The sequence below is a fragment of the Jatropha curcas genome, chromosome 8 (assembly GCF_041381405.1).
Source record: "Jatropha curcas cultivar XTBG-Jc1 chromosome 8, XTBG_Jcur_1.0, whole genome shotgun sequence".
Taxonomy (NCBI): Eukaryota; Viridiplantae; Streptophyta; class Magnoliopsida; order Malpighiales; family Euphorbiaceae; genus Jatropha; species Jatropha curcas.
The window spans coordinates 26,664,404-26,682,029 of NC_143158.1; the positions used below are offsets into that span (position 1 = coordinate 26,664,404).

A 17,626-nucleotide genomic window follows, 5' to 3' on the forward strand; every position below is an offset into this window, starting at 1 on the left:
CCAAGCCCTTAGGTCACAAACAGAAGTAGAGATTATTTGTAAATGAATTTTTGTTTTAATTATTGATATATAATTTTCTATATTCATATTTATTAAATTATTTCAATTGTATCAGAGATAACTAGACTCATTTATACCCTTAATTAGCAACTTTTAGTCGGACTTTTGGCAAGTCTATTTATCTTATTATGTTTTCACCAAATCGTGCCTGTGGTTTAAAATAAAAAATATGTACACGTGTGCAGGATGAAAATTATCACAGGAAACTTTTCTGTCTTCCACCGAAATAATTTTTTCTTTTAGTTCTGATAAAAGAAAAAAAATTGAAAAATTTTCGCTGTATTCATATAAATAAAAGGTTAAATTGATAAAAAAAAACCGATAGATAAATATAATAATCAGAATTTCAAATAATATACATTTGCAAACTAAGTTCTTCATCTCTTCCACTGGGGCAACCTCTGAACTACAACCTGTGACAATCAAATAAGAGCAATATACATTCAATCTGTTGAATCCAAAACCTTCTGAATTATTGTATCAATCAATGCTTTGGCTGTTAATTTTTTTTTGTTTAGTAATGCATCTCGAAAAATGGATAAAAAAGCTATGAAGCACCGACATTGTAACAAAAGATTTTATTTATATACGTATCATGTATTATTATTTATATACCTTGCCAGAATTTTCTTTATTTCCAACAATAGTTTGACAAGCAAGCCTCCAAGATTCAGGTTTCTGCACCATTAAATCATCAGATAAACATATATCCAAATGGTGAATACTGCAATATATTCCCACAAAATGGAAACTCAACATGAAAGATAATAATAACTCATTTGTATTATGCAGATTCAGACAACATAAGTTTAATCAAAGATTGAAAGAAAAGAAAATTCTTTAAAGTTCATAATATGATCAAATGTGAAAGAGATAAGCACCTTCTTCAAATAACGGAGTTCGGTATTTGTTCTCTCATTCAACAGATCTTTCCCATCAAGAATCTGCATAAGGACAAGTTAAAGCTGCAAATGCAATGGTACTCGTAATATGAAAACATTAAACATTAAACATTGTCCATGTTAAGAGTTTTTGGTCTGATTTCATCCTAACATTGAATCAATATATGTTCTATCATAATGAATATCAAAAGCTTACCTCCACAATGCAAGTTCCACAGCTTCCACCGCCCCCACAGTTCATTACTTTCCCCTGTGGCAATTTCCAGTATAAGTTTCATATTCAATTTATTACAACAAAAGAGAGCAACTATGTGCAGTTTTTCATTTTTTGAAACCAGCAATGTGCAAAGCGTTATGATTAACTATTAAGGGTTAATTTGTCAGAGGTTCCATCTGTGAAAAAATATTCATGAAGTGAGACGCTCATGAAATCGTATTAGTTTCGTATCCAAAAGAATGTGAGAATACTCGTATAAATAAAAGAAAAATATTACAATTTAAATAAAAGAAAAATATATAAAATGATAAATTATGATAATTGTTGGTGATTGACGGTGACTGGTGATCAATAGTGATATTTTCCGATTCGATAATTAATAAACATGTATTTATAACTTTATGATAAGTCTGTCATTATTCGAAAAATATTTTTTTTACTTGAAAATGAAAAGTCATTTTCCTTGAAAAATGACTGATTTAATTTTCTTAAGTAATATAGACATGGGAAATCTAAAAAAATATTTTTCAATTATTTTCTCAAAACAAAAGTTTTGCACATTCTAAAATTCTCAATTAGGGTATATCACGACATAAGTGTATATATAATCTGATAATAGATTTACGTTCGAATCCTTGGCGACCATACTCCAACCAACAAAAAAAGCAATCCCTACTGCCGGCCCTAAACGACCTCCTCCTTAGATAAGATTGTAAGTCGTTTCACGAGGATATAACATTATATACCCGTTTTGTTGTTCGCTGTCGTTTGACTAAGCTACGCTTGCTACTCTCTGAAACGACAGATCCTCTTTTAAAAGCGAAAAGCAAAATAATTAATTAAAAAAAACTTACATACGGGGCGTAAAGTTCGATCTTGTTATCCAACATGATGTTCCTCAGTAGCTTCTCTCCACTTATCGCTTTAGCTCTCTCCACCGGGTACCTCCCATCACCGTCTGCCTTCGGCTGCCACCGCCGCGGTCACAAGTCCGCAGACAATGTATCATTGTGTCTTAGACTATAGTTGTAATAATAGCAATACAATACATAGGAAACAGAGAAATATTTGAACTTACCCCGATGAATTCAAGCTCAATTTCGGGATTTTCCGGCACCGGAGGTGAATATTCCGGTGAGCTTGCAGAGACAGAGAGTGTGGCGAAGGGTTTCTTTTTCAGAGTAATTGAACTTCGAAATGTGTTTCCATTGCCGGAAGAGAGTTCCGACAGCCGTATCGACACGGGGGCGAAATTAATGGCTGCCATTATTTCTTTCGCTTGATCACTCGTAGCTTTCGAGTCTTTGACTTCTCTTCTTCTGTCTTCTCCTTTCTCGAAACTTAACTCTCAACCAAGGGGTAATTTTGTAATTCGATTATATGATCTTGTGCTCTATATTGCGCCACCTTAAACTTCCATATGTGCTTGGAAATGAAGCGACTAAATTGGTTTCTCTCTATAGCCAATACTGGAAAGCGAACGACTTGCCGTTTCTTCTCTTTCTCTTCATCCTCAGCAGACCAGTCATGGCTATCTGCACAGCGAAGCCCTTATAGAAAGTATCCCCCACCTCCTCGCCGCCGCTCCGACTGGGTCCCACCTCTACCACCTCCACAACAACTACTAACCTCTCCAACTTCGGGCTCGAACGCTAAACCTAACTATTCGCTTGATGACTTCTCTACTCTCTGTAACCTCCTCAGGGACCCGAACCTCAGGCCCGGACCGTCCCTAGAAGCTGCTTTGGATCAGACTGGAATCCAACCGGAGCTAAGTCTGTTACATACGCTATTTGATAATTTTGATTGTTCTTCTAATTTGCTATATGCTCTGTTTGCTTGGGCTGAGAAGAAGCCTGGATTTCAATCCTCAGCGAGGCTCTTCAATTCAGTGGTAAATGTGCTTGGTAAAGCGAGGAAATTTGATTCCGCGTGGTGTCTGATTCTTGATCGGATTGATGGAGATAAGGGACCGGATTTGGTTTCCAGTGATACCTTTGCGACTCTGATCAGAAGGTACACTCGCGCAGGTAATTTCATTCATGCTTTATTTTTCAATTAATTTGAATTTGCATGCTTAATTGAACAACAATGAGCGAGTGAATGTTCATTTTTGTACACACGTTTAAACATGCATTTTATATCCTCTCAGGATGGCATTTTGTCCATGATTGAACTTATTTAATGGATTCTGCATCTGTTTTGAGATGCTTGATTTATGCATGTTATGTTGATCAGAAATGAATTTCTATGACTTCCATTTTGTGGCTGGTTTTATTATGCAATTAGTTTCTATATTTTGCTGTTTGTTTGAGGTTGTTAAATGGTAATTGCAGGAATGTCCCAACCTGCAATTAGGACATTTGAGTATGCAACAAGCAGGTTAAACTTTATAGGTAACTCTCATGCTGGAACAAGTTTGTTGGAAATTTTGTTGGATTCCCTTTGTAAAGAAGGGCAGGTTAGGGTGGCTAAAGAATATGTTGATAGAAAAAAGCAATTGGACCCTTGTTGGGTGCCATCGGTTCGAATGTATAATATAATATTAAATGGATGGTTTCGTTCAAGAAAACTGAAACATGCAGAGAGGCTTTGGTTGGAAATGAGAAAGGGGAATGTGAAACCAAGTGTTGTAACATATGGTACCCTCATAGAAGGCTATTGCAGAATGCGTCGTGTTGAAAGAGCAATTGATTTGCTTCAGGAAATGCGAATGGAAGGAATTGAACCAAATGCAATAGTTTATAATCCAATTATCGATGCATTGGCAGAAGCAGGTAGGTTTAAGGAGTTATCAGGGATGATGGAATATTTTTTGCAGTCCGAATCAGGCCCCACTATTTCCACTTACAATTCTCTGGTAAAAGGCTATTGTAAGGCAGGAGATCTTGAAGGTGCTAGTAAGATCCTTAAAATGATGATTAGTCGTTGTTTTGTCCCAACCCCTACAACCTACAATTATTTCTTTAGGCATTTTTCGAAATTTGGTAAGATTGAGGAGGGAATGAACCTTTATACAAAGATGATTGAATCAGGATATACTCCAGATCGGCTCACGTATCATCTTTTGTTGAAGATGTTGTGTGAGCAGGAGAGATTGGACCTCGCTGTTCAGATTAGCAGGGAAATGAGAGCAAGGGGATGTGACATGGACTTAGCCACTAGCACCATGTTGATTCATTTGCTTTGTAGAACGCATAGATTTGAAGAGGCTTTTATGGAATTTGAGGACATGTTACGGAGGGGAATAGTTCCTCAATATCTGACTTTCCATAGACTGGAGGATGAGTTAAGGAAACAAGGAATGGCTAAGATGGCAAGGAAACTAAGGGATATGATGTCTTCTATCCCTCATTCAACGAGCTTGCCCAATACATATAGTGTAGAAGGAGATGCATCACGACGTGCAAGAAGAACACATATATTGCAGAAAGCAGAAGCAATGTCTGCAATACTGAAAACCTGTAATGATCCAAGAGAGATTGTTAAGCATAGAGGTTCACATCAAAATCCTGTATCAAGTGCAAATCGTTTGATGGAGGATATAAAAAAAAGAGTCAATAAGACATGAAGTGCAAGTTGTAAAGGAATAGAAAAACTCATTGAAGGATGGAAAGTCAAGACGTTTAATGGCAAGATTTTTTTATTATGCATTTATTAGAAATGAAATTACAAGACATGAGCTTTTATTCCTTAAATTGCACCGTCCTCTCACTCTTTAAGCCATCATGGTCATTCTTTCTGGTCCTCCACTGGAAACTGCCTATCTAATAGCTTCTTTATGAAGCCATTTGTTGATTGCTAAGTCCTTCCACTAAATCAGCAATTGCACCATCACAGGTTTGCTCTCTCACTCTCTCTCTCTGTCCATTTATATTGTGTGCTATGATTTTTATTATAGTTTGTAAGTTTCTGATGTTGAGTTGGATGGAATTTTTTTTACTTGTCGGTTTTGCTATATGCTTAGTAATCCTTTAGCCACTTTGCTGAATCATTGGCTCAGCGAAAAACCTTCTATAATAAGACAGGCCATGAAACAAAGTGTTCTTCTTTTAAATTTCTTCACGTCAAACTGGAAGTTTTGATTTCCATCATGATATGGGAAATGATGCCAGTCAAATCTAGAATGCTTAGTACTGATGTTGTTGAACATTATTTACCATGAGTTTTTTTTCTATTTTCTCTGTTTTTTGCGGATACATAATTTATTCCTTTGTGAAAGATCCACAACGTCTAATGAACTGGCAGCACATGTAGCTTTCTTTTATGCACATGCCTCAGTTAAATCATCCAACACTAAATAGGGGTGAGCATTTCGTTCGGAGTATTCAGTTTGGTTTTTTTTAAATCGGTTTCAAAAAAATAAATTACCTAAATTTGGTTTTTGGTTTGGTTTTCGTTACCAAAAACCAACTATATCAAAATGAACAAAGAATAAAACACTGCAATTATTGAGTATTATGACTCTGATTCTCTGAAGGCCAAAGCATAAAATTCCCTAATTCATTCTTCATCCTTTATTGAGCAGCTTCTCTCGACTCTCATCGCCAATTCACCATCTTCTTCCTTCAGTCTTCGACAATTTAACAGTTCTCGGATTCTAAACCATCTCAGCGCTCATTGCCTGCCGCTTACCACTCCTCCATTCCCTTTTCATTCTCTTTTCAGTAATGTTGCACTCGCACAGAATTGTCACTAGAGCTCCTAATCGAAGAAGTTAAGTGCTAACATATATTGCTGTATTTATTTTTATATTCAGTATTTTTTATATTCAATTTCTTTACAGCTCAGCATTTTACTTTACTCTTTTAGACTAGGTATATAAACTTTATGTGTAATCAGTTTTAGTCACATTGAATGAATACAGAGAAACCCATTCTTGTCTTACTCTCTGTAAATTTCAGTCACATTGTTTGTTTTCTTTATTTTTGTTTAGGGTTCCTTTGAACCGAATAGAAATCCGTACTGGTTTTGGGCAGGTTTCTCTGTTAGTGTAAAGTAGAGATAATTGCATGAAACGGCAGTGATATTGATTAAATTTCTGATTCAAACACAGTTTCCTTATTTTTGTTTTCTTTTACCCTTCTTGAGTTTCTGTATTTTGCTGTTAAAGTTTTTTGGTTCTTTCAATCCATGCATAAAGCTTGACTGGAATTTCGGACCTGCAAACTATCTTCCGTACCCTTTTATTAAGTGTGTAATGATTGTGTAAACTTGTCTTTGCCACGAACCAGCACAGAAGTTTTCTGCATCAATATTAACAAAATGACGAGTAAATTTAGCCTACAGAGTTGAATGTGTTTTCGAATGTGCGCGAAAGAGGGAGGGTTCAGGTGGAGGAAGATGACTTTATAAGCTCATCATGATGAGTGTTGTTATTGAGCAAGTTTTCCGTAAATATTTTTCCCTTGTTTGCATCTTGATGCTAATTCTCCTGCAATAATTAATGTTTCTATCATATAGCCTCTAATATTACTTATGAATCTCAATCCTGTGGTTCATAATCATGCCAAGTTGATCTTGTTAACGATGGAGGACATGCACATTTTATCAGGTTTTTTCTCCATAGTAAGGAAGCATATCCGCTTTCCAAGAGCACAATTTTCTTCGCCTCTCGCGTGTTACAGGTACTGCACGTAACACTAGAAAATCCTCTTCCTCTTCTTCTTCTTCTTCCTCTTCTTCCTCTTCTTCTTCATGGACCTTGGTATCGCTAAAGGCAAATGGTTTAGAAATGAGTGGTGATTGATATGATCAAAGGCTGGAGTTCACTGAAAATGAAGTGCAACGTGTCTTTCTTTTTTAACATCGCGAGAAGGGGCATATTGTTTACGAAATTAGTAAGTTGAACGGCATGATAAGTCGTTAAGCCAAAAAGAAAGATTGCACAATATCACTGGGCTTCATTTTAAAATAATTAAAAAAGTGGGCTGAGGTTTGTGAACTAACCAAATTCTGATCTAATATAAAGAATGAATGGCTGGCTGGCATTTTAAAATCTGGCAAAATGAGAAATTGAACAGCTGTTGAATGAGTAGTAGAACTACAACTATAGATGATAGAAACCATCAAGTTGAATATTATGTAAAAATAGATAATAACAGTATGTCTATACTAGTGGGGAGAGAATCAGGTATAATGATAGGGTTGCTAAAATTTAAAAAATGAATGGTCCACATAGGAATATTTGAAGTGTGTAAGAAACACCAAACGCTTATGCTGTTTGATTTGTTCCCCCCCAATTCTATGATGTGACCGCTTATTATTGGTGGGGTCTTCTTATTTGGCTAATCACTTGTCACTCCATCTAAGGAGATATTTTAAAGTTTAAATTATTTTTTTTAATGAATAAATTTATTTTTATACTTTATTAACATAAATTGTGTGACACCCTAAATTATATAAGATAAGTGTTGTACCTATGAAATTTCTGGTAACATTTTATATCTCTATATGCAAAAGATGTGTGATTACTCTATGAGTGGATTTTATATATTTAACCTCATTATATTATATTCGATTATGAGTGGATTATGACGTGTGATTATTCTATGATTACTCTATGACGTGTGAATACTGTAAAAAATAGTGTTTAATCAAAATGTTAAAAGTTACAGTGGAACACAATTGTAAAAGTAAAAGACCAAAGAATGACATTAGAACTATTACTAGCCTTCTATTATGATTTATGAAAAAATTTGTTTATAGAAAAAAAAAATGAGAGTTTTTATTTAAAATATGATCTAATTGATTTTTTTATATTCTACAAATATATAAGAAATATAAAGTTAATTAAAGAATTGATGAAAGTTACTTAAAAATCCTAGTACATAAATTTCAAAATATATTTTCATCAATTATTTTTATAGCCTTTTGAACTTTGCGAGCTACTTACTATAATAATATACATTCATATTTAAATAATAAATATATCTCTTATTAAAATAAAATATGAAAATGTATAATTAAAGATTGAGACACTTAACACATAAATAGAGACCGAGACACTTCAGCCAAAGCATTAAATATAGAAATTAAAGAAGTTAGTTTAGGAGGCAGCGAACAAGATATTTAATTTTGTTTTTTTCAATTGAAAAATATATTTAATATTGTACTATATGAAAATAAATAAATATAAGCAATATACATTTCTGCTAAAAATTTCTAAACATATATATATATATATATATATATATATATATAGTCATATCAAAGAGAGGTTTCCAATTCTATATAGAGCTCAATTTTTTAAGTTGGTTTTATTCTATTTTTGTTATTTTTTTTTTCTAATATTAATTTTAAATATTACATAATAAATTTTATAGTAATTTTATTTTTTGTTATTATGTAATTATATTATGTAATTTTTTTATTGTTTTGTTGTAAACTCAAAATTGTGTTAAATGACCTTTCAATTTTCTATAGTAATTTGAATTTGAATTTTAGTATTATTATATAATTACCATGCATAAGAAACTCCTTTGAGTATTATTTTTCTTTTTTTTGGTTATTTTTATACTTTTCCATTTCTCTAATATTGATTTTAAGTGTTATGTATTAAATTTTGAAGTTTTGGATCTTAATATTCTTAGTTATTTTGTAATTAATTTTGTAGTTTTTTTATTTTTTGAGGGTAGATTTGCAATTTTAAGTGACTTTTTTTTTATTTCTCTATCATTAATTTTAGTCATATAATCTATTTATCTATATAATCCGGAAGAAAAAAAAAATCTAAAAAGCTTACTTGTCACTCTATTTGTTAAGCATTCTATTTTTTTTCTGTTTTTAGAAATTTTTGTATTTTTTTCTGAATTTTTAATTAATTAATAATAAGTAATAAAGATAACTTTTAAAATTTTAAATTATATAGGACATTGTAACTAAAATACTAAAACACCGTTGTATCCTATTTTTATATTTTTCTTATTTTTACTCTTTGTAGATTTTAATTCAAGTTAAATTTTTTAATTTGTTTATCTCTAAATTTTAGAATTTTCAAAACAATTGAAGCGATAAAATATGTGTGTATAAATAGCATGAAATGGATAGATATTTGAAAATTTTAGAATTTTCACAAGTATTTGAAAATTCTGAAATAAATATTACGGAATATCAAAAATTCATAAAATAGAAATTTGAAAGTGGCTTGAGTTCACTTTAGCAACCAATTGCAGAGTTATCGCAGATGAGTCGAGGCTGAACTTGCACCACCACTAATTCCATGCCGCTTATTCTACTGCTTGTGATAATGAGTTTTGACTTTAATGGTTTTCTTTTTCTTTTTTTTTTTTTTAAATTTTTGATTGTTATGATATAGAATTAGATGCTGACGTCGTTGATTTAAGTTTTGAAGCCAACATTTTTAACACTGTTGTTGTCTATAAATATAATATAAAAAGGATTTCGAGACCCACCAAAGCATAAAAGTCAGTATCTTTTAAAAAATAGATTTTTATTCGAAGAGTGCATAACCGCATGGATAAGCTCATACTAACCCGTCAATTTGAGATCCAATTCAGGATTTTTCTTGAAAGGTATCGGGAAGGAATAATTGGAATATAGAAATCTAAGGATTTCGGAGACCCACCAAAGCATGAAAGTCAGGATCTTTCAGAAAATAGATTCTTATTCGAAGAGTGCATAACCGCATGGATAAGCTCATACTAACCCGTCAATTTGGGATCTAATTTAGGGTTTTTCTTGGAAGGTGTCGGGAAGGAATAATTGGAATATAGAAATATAATATAGAGTATAGAGAATTTTGTAAGTTTTTTTATTTTTTTTCCCTTGATCCTGAATGTACTTTCTATAAATTAAGCAAAAAGGTGATTATTAATCAATTGAATTAATTAATATTTTGGATCATGAGTTCACTTGCCTTTCTCCGCCGCATCGCCAACGGAAAGATCTTCGCTCTTGGGAAACAGAATAATAAGTGCATAGCTAAAAATATTTTTATGTTGATAGATCGCCATGGAACCAGATAATAAAAATGAAAAGATAGCCTAAGCATGGTTCAATGATGCATGATAATGGGGTTATAGATAATTTAATAAAGAATTTAGAGATTATTAATAGATTTAAAGAAAGTTAGTTGATGTAGCTAATATGGTTTATTTAAAAGCTGGGATACATCCAACTGTAACTTAATAAAATTTTATTGATTATATTATATTAATGCAGCTTTTTATTAATCGGTGTAAGTGATAGTTTGTCAAAGTATGTAATTTTTTATTGACTGTGTATTTGTGTTAATATTTATTTTCATCGATGATAATGAAGTTGGGATTTACCATTCAAATGTTTTGTTTATGATTTATTAAGTATTTTGAATCTATTTTTTTGTAAATATGATATCTTTACATGTTGTGATTTTTTTCACTTTTTTTTTAATTAAACAAAGTCGTCATTGTTATTTAAACTAAAGACTAAGTCGATAGCATAACGTTTCTTAGTTAAATTTTAATTTTATTTGCAATTGCAAAAAGATTAGGATCCCATAAAAAAGTTCATATAATCAATAGCCTAAATAATAATAGTTGCCTAAAATTGAAAAAATAACATAATTTATAATTTCTTTTTAAATTCAGTCTAACAAAAATTATTTAGGCTAAAACTTATTTAAACATTATTCTAAGAATATACCAAAAATTATTCTAAAAAAAAAAAGCTGATTTGGTATATTCTTCTTTAAACATTTCCTTTTTTCTTTTTTTTTTTTGAAATTTTTTACATTTTTTAATATAATATATATATATATATATATATATATATATATATATTTGAATAACTAAAACTTTTTAAAACTTTTTGATTGCTGAATTTAAAATTTTAAAAATGTTAATTTTTTTATCGGTGTCTATATTATTATTATGTATATATAATCTAAAAGTTTGAATAATTAAAACTTTAAAAGTTTTTGAATTGTCGAATTTAAAAATTTTAAACTTTTAAAGCTTTTTTTTTAATCTATATCTATATACATATATCTATACATCTATGTGTACCTCTCAATTTGAATGATCTTCTTCACAATTTTTTTTTTTTTTTTATGTATTGGATTATTTTGCTTTCAATTTTTTAGATTTTGATTCTGCTCTCAATTCTTTATTTATTTATTTACTTACTTTGATATATTATTATTATTATTATTATTCATATTTTTAATTGCAAAAGGACGATAAAAACAACTTCAATCCCGCCTCTTCTTTTTCACCTGAGGTAATGCAATGTCAAAGTAATATCAATTCTTTAGTCTTACAATTTTTTCTTTCTCTTTTTCAATTTTTTTTAACTTTTTCCAAAAGAAATAAAGAATTATATAATATGACAAAAAATTTCTGCTTCTCATTATATTTGACATAATACCTGTACAGGAAAAGATTAAGATAGAGGCAAAAAAGCAAAGAAAGATGAGATAAATAAGACTGATATTAATCAAAACTCATTATTTCCATAACTTATTATATATATATATATATGTATATCTTTAGAAAAATAATTTTTTTATTTTTGATCATTGTACAATCAATTATGTAATATTGAATATTTGTTGTAGTAATTTTTTCAATTAGTTGTGTAGTTATTATTATTATTTTGTAGTTTATTTTGTTTACTAGGATAGCATATTAGAGAAATCTTTTACTATTCAAGTGAGTAAACATTTACACAATTGATTTAATTAAGGAAAAAAATCATTAAATTCGATAAATACATTTAAAATAATAAAGAGAATTTACAAGATAACATCTAATAAATTAAAAATAAATTTAACATTTATATTTAAAATGATATTTATCATTTAAATTCAAATTTTATACATAATAATTAGATTTTAAAATTAATATTCATTTATAATAATGATCTATACCTATATTTCAATTTTGAATTTTGAATTTTTTTTCCCTTTTTATAAGATCACTTAAGATACCTAAATAAAACTTACATTATTGGCTTATATATTATTCACATAATTTTATAAATTAATTTGGAATGTTATATTTGCATCAGTAGCAAATTATAATTGGATAAAATATATTGAGTTTCTGAGAATTAAACAGTAATTAACACTTATCTTTTTACTTTTGTAAAATAATTGTGATGTATAAATAAAAATTAAAAAAATTTGAAACTTTAAACGAGCTTAGTTTAAATTTATTTTTATTATTCATTTAGTATAGAGTTATAAATAAAAGTATTTTCAAAACAAAGGGCGATATACAATAAATAGAACAATTCACACAACGCTCAGGGCTTCACCTAGTTATTATTTAATACAAAATGCATGCAAATATAGATTGTGTTTTGTATGTGAATTTAAGAATAGTTCACTTTGACATGCTAACAAACGGGTTAATTGGGCTTTAATTTTAGTTATTATATAATTTTTTTTAGAAAAAATTATGTAATTCCTTTTTTGAAGGTAGAAAAAATTATGTAATTAGTTTTATAGTCATTTGTTATTATTATATGAATTTACAATTTTAGGGAACCTTTGTATATGAGCAATATATTATAGAGTTGTTTAAATAATAAGCTTTAATAATAAAATTAGTAATGTAACCGCGTGATGCACGATCGTATAATCCTCTATTTTTTAAATTAAATTGAATGTAATTTTTAAGAAGATTATTGTAATTTATATTTGTGTTGCTTTAATTTACATAATTTGCTTATATATTTTTGATTAAATGATGAAAGGTAAAATTAAATGATTTTTTTTTTTTGAAATTCTTTCATAATGAACTGAAATATTAATTAGCAAAATTAATTATTATAAGTAAATTATTGTAATTCAACTGATATATTTAGTTAATTATTCAATTTTTTTTCTTTGAAATTCTCATATAATCATATTAAATGAGGTATAAGTATATTTCTTTTAATGAAATATATTTTAGTGAATTGGAATTAATATTTTAATTCTATTTGTTAATGTAACTATATTATTTAATTAATTTTTATAATTATGACTCTGTTATAAATCCATTATTTTTTTATAAAAAACTATTTAATAAAAAATTAATATTTATTAAATGTAAAAAATCATTAATTATAATGAAATCCTCCATTAGATTAATTAGTTTGTAACTTCATTATTTAATAAACAAATTTAATTTTTATTAAACACAAAAAGAATTATAATGGAAAAATAAAATGCTATATTATCACTTTATATTTTATTATGTTACCACATTAGCATTTATGCTTTATAGATTATATATTTATATATTTATACAGATAACTCTTAATAAGTTGACTTTATTAAATTATAGTACTATTTTTCTATCATTCACTTTCATTTATTTTATATATTATATATACTCCAAAAATCAAAGAAGATATATAGATTTTGTAATAATAAATAAAATTTAAGTTAAATCTTTATCTTAATATTAATTCTTTAGTTTTTCCCTCATCCTCTATGTTACGTGACTTTAATTAGTTTCTTGGTACTATATGCAACTCAAACGGTTTGCCTTTCTTCCTATACATTTTTATTTTTTTTATAACATATATATTTCATTATAAAATTGATTGATTTAAGAGTCAAAGTTAATAAAATTCTATCAGGTTTATTCTTAAGATATATGTTTTGTATTTATTCTTATCTCCGATATATTGTTCATTATAATTTAATTTATTGTTTTCATTTATTAATATCATAAATGTTATAAGATTTTTATCTATTGCTGAGCGTTATCAAGACGTAGATATCGAGATTCTTAGGTGTTAATCAAAATTATTGTAGATGTAGAGATTTTTAGTTGTTAGAAATATCATAGAGTATCGAAAAATAAAACTTTAATTAACATTTCATTGTCTATACATCAAAATATCTTATCATCATCAACAATAGAGACAGGATTTTAGAACCAAACATAAATGAATCTCGTGAAAGCATTTATGAGGAAAACCACATATAAATTTTAATATAATCTCATTTGTTCCTTACTAAAATTCATAATATAATTTTAATATTCGTTCAATTTTAACTTGAAATTTAATATTTTTTTATTTTTTCAATAATATCATATTATGAATTTGAATTTGAGTTTTACGAACTCATAAGAATAAATAAATAAATAAATTAATTATTAGATATAAAATATATAAAACTTCACTCTTATTAAGTTTCCAACCTAATGATTATTGATATGATAGTGCAAAATTTTATCAATACAAAACAAAACTAATAATCATTTGTGAGATCAAAGCCTTTGATTTTAATTTTGAGAATTAAAAATAATAATATTTGAATAAGAAGAATAAAAATGATTCAAAGAGATCCTATAATAATTCAAAGAAAAGAGTGAATCTCTAATGATGGGCTTGTCATGTTTCCTTTCTTTATTTTCTTTATTTTCACTGTGACTATTGTTTTCTCCAATAATGTTGTAAAATATCTGCGTGATATTGTGGGCGCCCACATGCACTCATCATTGTCCACTAGGATTTGGCTGTATATTTCAAGGCCCACACTTCCATTTTATTAACAAATTTACCCCTCCCTTCAAACATGAAATTTGCATCTTCAATAGCATTTAGCATTGAGCTGATAAACATGTTCTATCTAAAATGACAATCCAAACGAGAGTGCAACCAATTTAACCTTTCAAAAATACCACCCATGTGATGGCCTAACGGTAAACACATGGATCATCCGCCGGCTTGATCTAAGTATGATCCTTCATAACAGCATCCTTTTATATATGATATTTAAATATTGATTCTCCTGTCTAGAAGACACGATCTATTTTGTGAGCTGCTTTATCGTGGGTTGAGGACCACAATGCTATTGTCCTATCATTCAAATAATTAAATCAATTAGGTTATATTGATAAAGTACCATTCAAATTAGTTTTTAGAAGTTAAGGTAATATTTTATAAAATGTTAACCCTTATATATTTAGTTTATGTTTGAATTAATTTTTAGAAATTAAGGTAATATTTTTAAAAACTTAATCCTTATACGTTTATCTTTTAATATTTTAATAATTAAATGCTATTAAAATAATTAATTTTATCGAAGACGATACAATATATGAGATTAAAATAGAAACAAGGTGATTGTATCATAATAAGAAAGAGAAAAGCTTGAAAATCAACTTTTACCTGACAAATTTGATTGATGGATACTCGAGGGCCCGAAAAAAAAAAATCCATGATTAAAAAGTGTAGTAAAAAATTATGTTTTGATCCACCAAGGATTAAAGTGCATAGTTGAAATATATATATCTCTAAATTTTACAAGTTCTTAAGTAATTTACTCTAAGAATTTTTTTTTTTTTTGAATTTTAAGGCATTATAGAGTTCATTGTTAGAACTGTAATGCTAGTAATCAAAGTACCATCCATAAAATAAAGAGAACAAACGAGTTGTCTTAGAGAAATGATTGAAGTGATGAATTTGGATGGCATTGAAGGACAAAATTGGCAACTTGAAAAGATAAGTGCTTTCCACGGTGGCCAGTGTGGTAAAAAGACGGCGAGTGAAGGTGGTGGTAGTGGTGGTGGTATCAGTCAACAAGAGTACTTGAAGAGGGATCAATGCGTAGGACTCTCCAATATATATATGTTCCCTCCTTAGTGCCCACTAACTACTCCAACACCTTCACTCGCTATGATTTGGTTATATTTTCACCCAAAAACGCATAATTATATTTAATTTAAAAAATTTTCAACATCATAAATTTTTAATCTATAAATTTCAATCTTAATCATTTACATTATAAGATAATTCTTTGTTTTAATATGTAGTTTAATAAAACATGAAGTTTTTGATAGTTTCAATAATTAAAATGTTGTTTGAAAAAAATTATTGTTCTTGTTTGACTAATAAATTATATTCACATTCATACATATAACCTAAAAATTGAAGTTAGTTTTGAATCTTGATCATAGCAAAATTAATAAAAAATTAATGGGTGAGAATTCAGTAGATTTATTTCAAATCAAATCAAATTAGTGCAAATCAAATAAGTTGAATTGATTTATAAAAATTCAAATCAAGCTGTATTATAAACCGGGCTGAACTAATTTGATTTTTTTTTTTTTATCCTTTGTTTGGAAAGGAGAGGAAGGAAAATATTTGGAGGAAAGAAAAAATGGAAGAAAATAATGATGATTTGTCAACTCCATTTTCGTAATTATTTTTTACACTTGTGTTTGGATATAACGAAGGAAAGAAAATAAATTTGTTTTCCTTTATTTGGAAATGAAAAAATTTGAGAGGAAAATAAATGTTATATTGAAAATTGACAATTATATCATCACTTAAATTATGGGATATGTAAAAAATGGTTAAAGTTTATTAATTAATTTAGGTTATTTAAATAATTTAATAAAAATGAGTGAAATTTTCACTTTCCTCCGTTGTTTTCTCTCCAATTTGGAGAGATTAATTCAAAACATGTAGGCCAAGTGCAAAATAAGTGAAATATTAAATTCCTCGAGTTTTTTTCTCCTTTTCTATAAATAAGAGAAAGTACCTTTCTCTAAATATTTTCCATAGTTATTTTCCTTCATCCAAAAAAATATACTCATCCAAATAAATGGTTAAACGTTTGAGTTAAATTTATTTGTTTTTTTTACATTTTTATAAAATGTTTAAACTAAATCAAAGATATTTTTACCTTTTCCATTAAAATTAAAATCACACTCAATGAATTGATCAGTTCAATTTGATTCTATCAATATTACAGAATTGATCAGTTCAATTCGATTCTATCAATATTACAGAAGTTCAATCCTAGATAAAATTTTTAGGTAGACTAAAAAATTAGCATTCATTAAAAACATGTATTTATATATATATACATAGAAACAAACAAGGGTACCTAAAAATAAAAGAAAATTTTGATATACATAGTGATTACTAGTTGTAGACAACTTTATTTCTTAATTGACATTTGATCCACTTTTTCACATTAGATGTGTTAGAAGGATGCATGAATACAAAGTTAAATTTAACCAAAGACAAAAAGTATGAAACTTCTTGGATTTGTTTTCTTTTCATTTTTTTTTTTTATTTGTATTGTACAAATAAAATTTTAGTTTTTGTCCTTATCTCCAAAGTGAAAAAGGTCCCAGCAAATTATTATTATTATTGTTATAATTATTAATTATAATAAAGAAAGTGATAAAGGCATTTCTCTTTGAAGGAACAAAGGGGGGACCTAGCATAAATTCTTGCAAGAAATGTGAAAAAAAAGTAATATAAAGTTTAATGATTTAATATAAAGTGAAATTGAAAAAAATAAAAAGAAAAATCATAAAATAAAATCATTCCATAAAAATGAAAATAAGTTAAGTGGCTTATAAGATGCAATGATGTTTGACTAGAAAAAAAAAAAAATCATTCTGCTTATCAAATTTGTTTAATAAATCAATTTATATAAATTTCTTTTAAATAATGCTATATCTATCCCATTTTATTTGCATGGTTT

At 28.2% G+C, this 17,626-nt stretch overlaps 2 protein-coding genes across 3 annotated transcripts; one reads left to right on the plus strand and one right to left on the minus strand.

Annotated features, from left to right (window-relative positions):
• Nucleotides 1-323: 323 nt before the first annotated feature.
• LOC149494427 (2Fe-2S ferredoxin-like superfamily protein) lies at nt 324-2,446 on the minus strand. The gene is made up of 6 exons (XM_089725043.1): nt 2,258-2,446; nt 2,034-2,147; nt 1,159-1,212; nt 942-1,004; nt 676-738; nt 324-473 (listed from the first exon to the last, which is right to left on the minus strand). Exons 1-6 carry the CDS (start codon nt 2,444-2,446, stop codon nt 438-440), a joined length of 519 nt encoding a protein of 172 aa, XP_089581169.1. The 3' UTR covers nt 324-437.
• A 153-nt stretch (nt 2,447-2,599) lies between these two features.
• Nucleotides 2,600-6,086, plus strand: LOC149494428 (Pentatricopeptide repeat (PPR) superfamily protein). Of its 2 annotated transcripts, XR_016322147.1 has the most exons (3): nt 2,600-3,209; nt 3,516-5,019; nt 5,708-6,086. XR_016322147.1 is itself a non-coding variant. In XM_089725042.1 (2 exons), exons 1-2 carry the CDS (start codon nt 2,600-2,602, stop codon nt 4,748-4,750), a joined length of 1,845 nt encoding a protein of 614 aa, XP_089581168.1. In that variant the 3' UTR covers nt 4,751-5,236. The 2 variants fall into 2 exon arrangements, 1 of the variants encoding a protein (XP_089581168.1); XM_089725042.1 differs by lacking the exon at nt 5,708-6,086 and having other exon boundaries at nt 3,516-5,236.
• The last annotated feature ends 11,540 nt before the right edge of the window (nt 6,087-17,626 follow it).

What these genes read in the sequence shown, in the direction of transcription:
- LOC149494427 (XM_089725043.1), bottom strand. Translation starts at nt 2,446, where the DNA reads ATGGCAGCCATTAATTTCGCCCCCGTGTCGATACGGCTGTCGGAACTC. An exon ending in TTGAGCTTGAATTCATCGGG is followed by an intron (nt 2,148 to 2,257) that starts GTAAGTTCAAAT and finishes CGGCGGTGGCAG; the next exon opens with CCGAAGGCAGACGGTGATGG. An exon ending in TCGAACTTTACGCCCCGTAT is followed by an intron (nt 1,213 to 2,033) that starts GTAAGTTTTTTT and finishes AAATTGCCACAG; the next exon opens with GGGAAAGTAATGAACTGTGG.
- LOC149494428 (XM_089725042.1), top strand. Translation starts at nt 2,600, where the DNA reads ATGTGCTTGGAAATGAAGCGACTAAATTGGTTTCTCTCTATAGCCAAT. An exon ending in CAGAAGGTACACTCGCGCAG is followed by an intron (nt 3,210 to 3,515) that starts GTAATTTCATTC and finishes TGGTAATTGCAG; the next exon opens with GAATGTCCCAACCTGCAATT.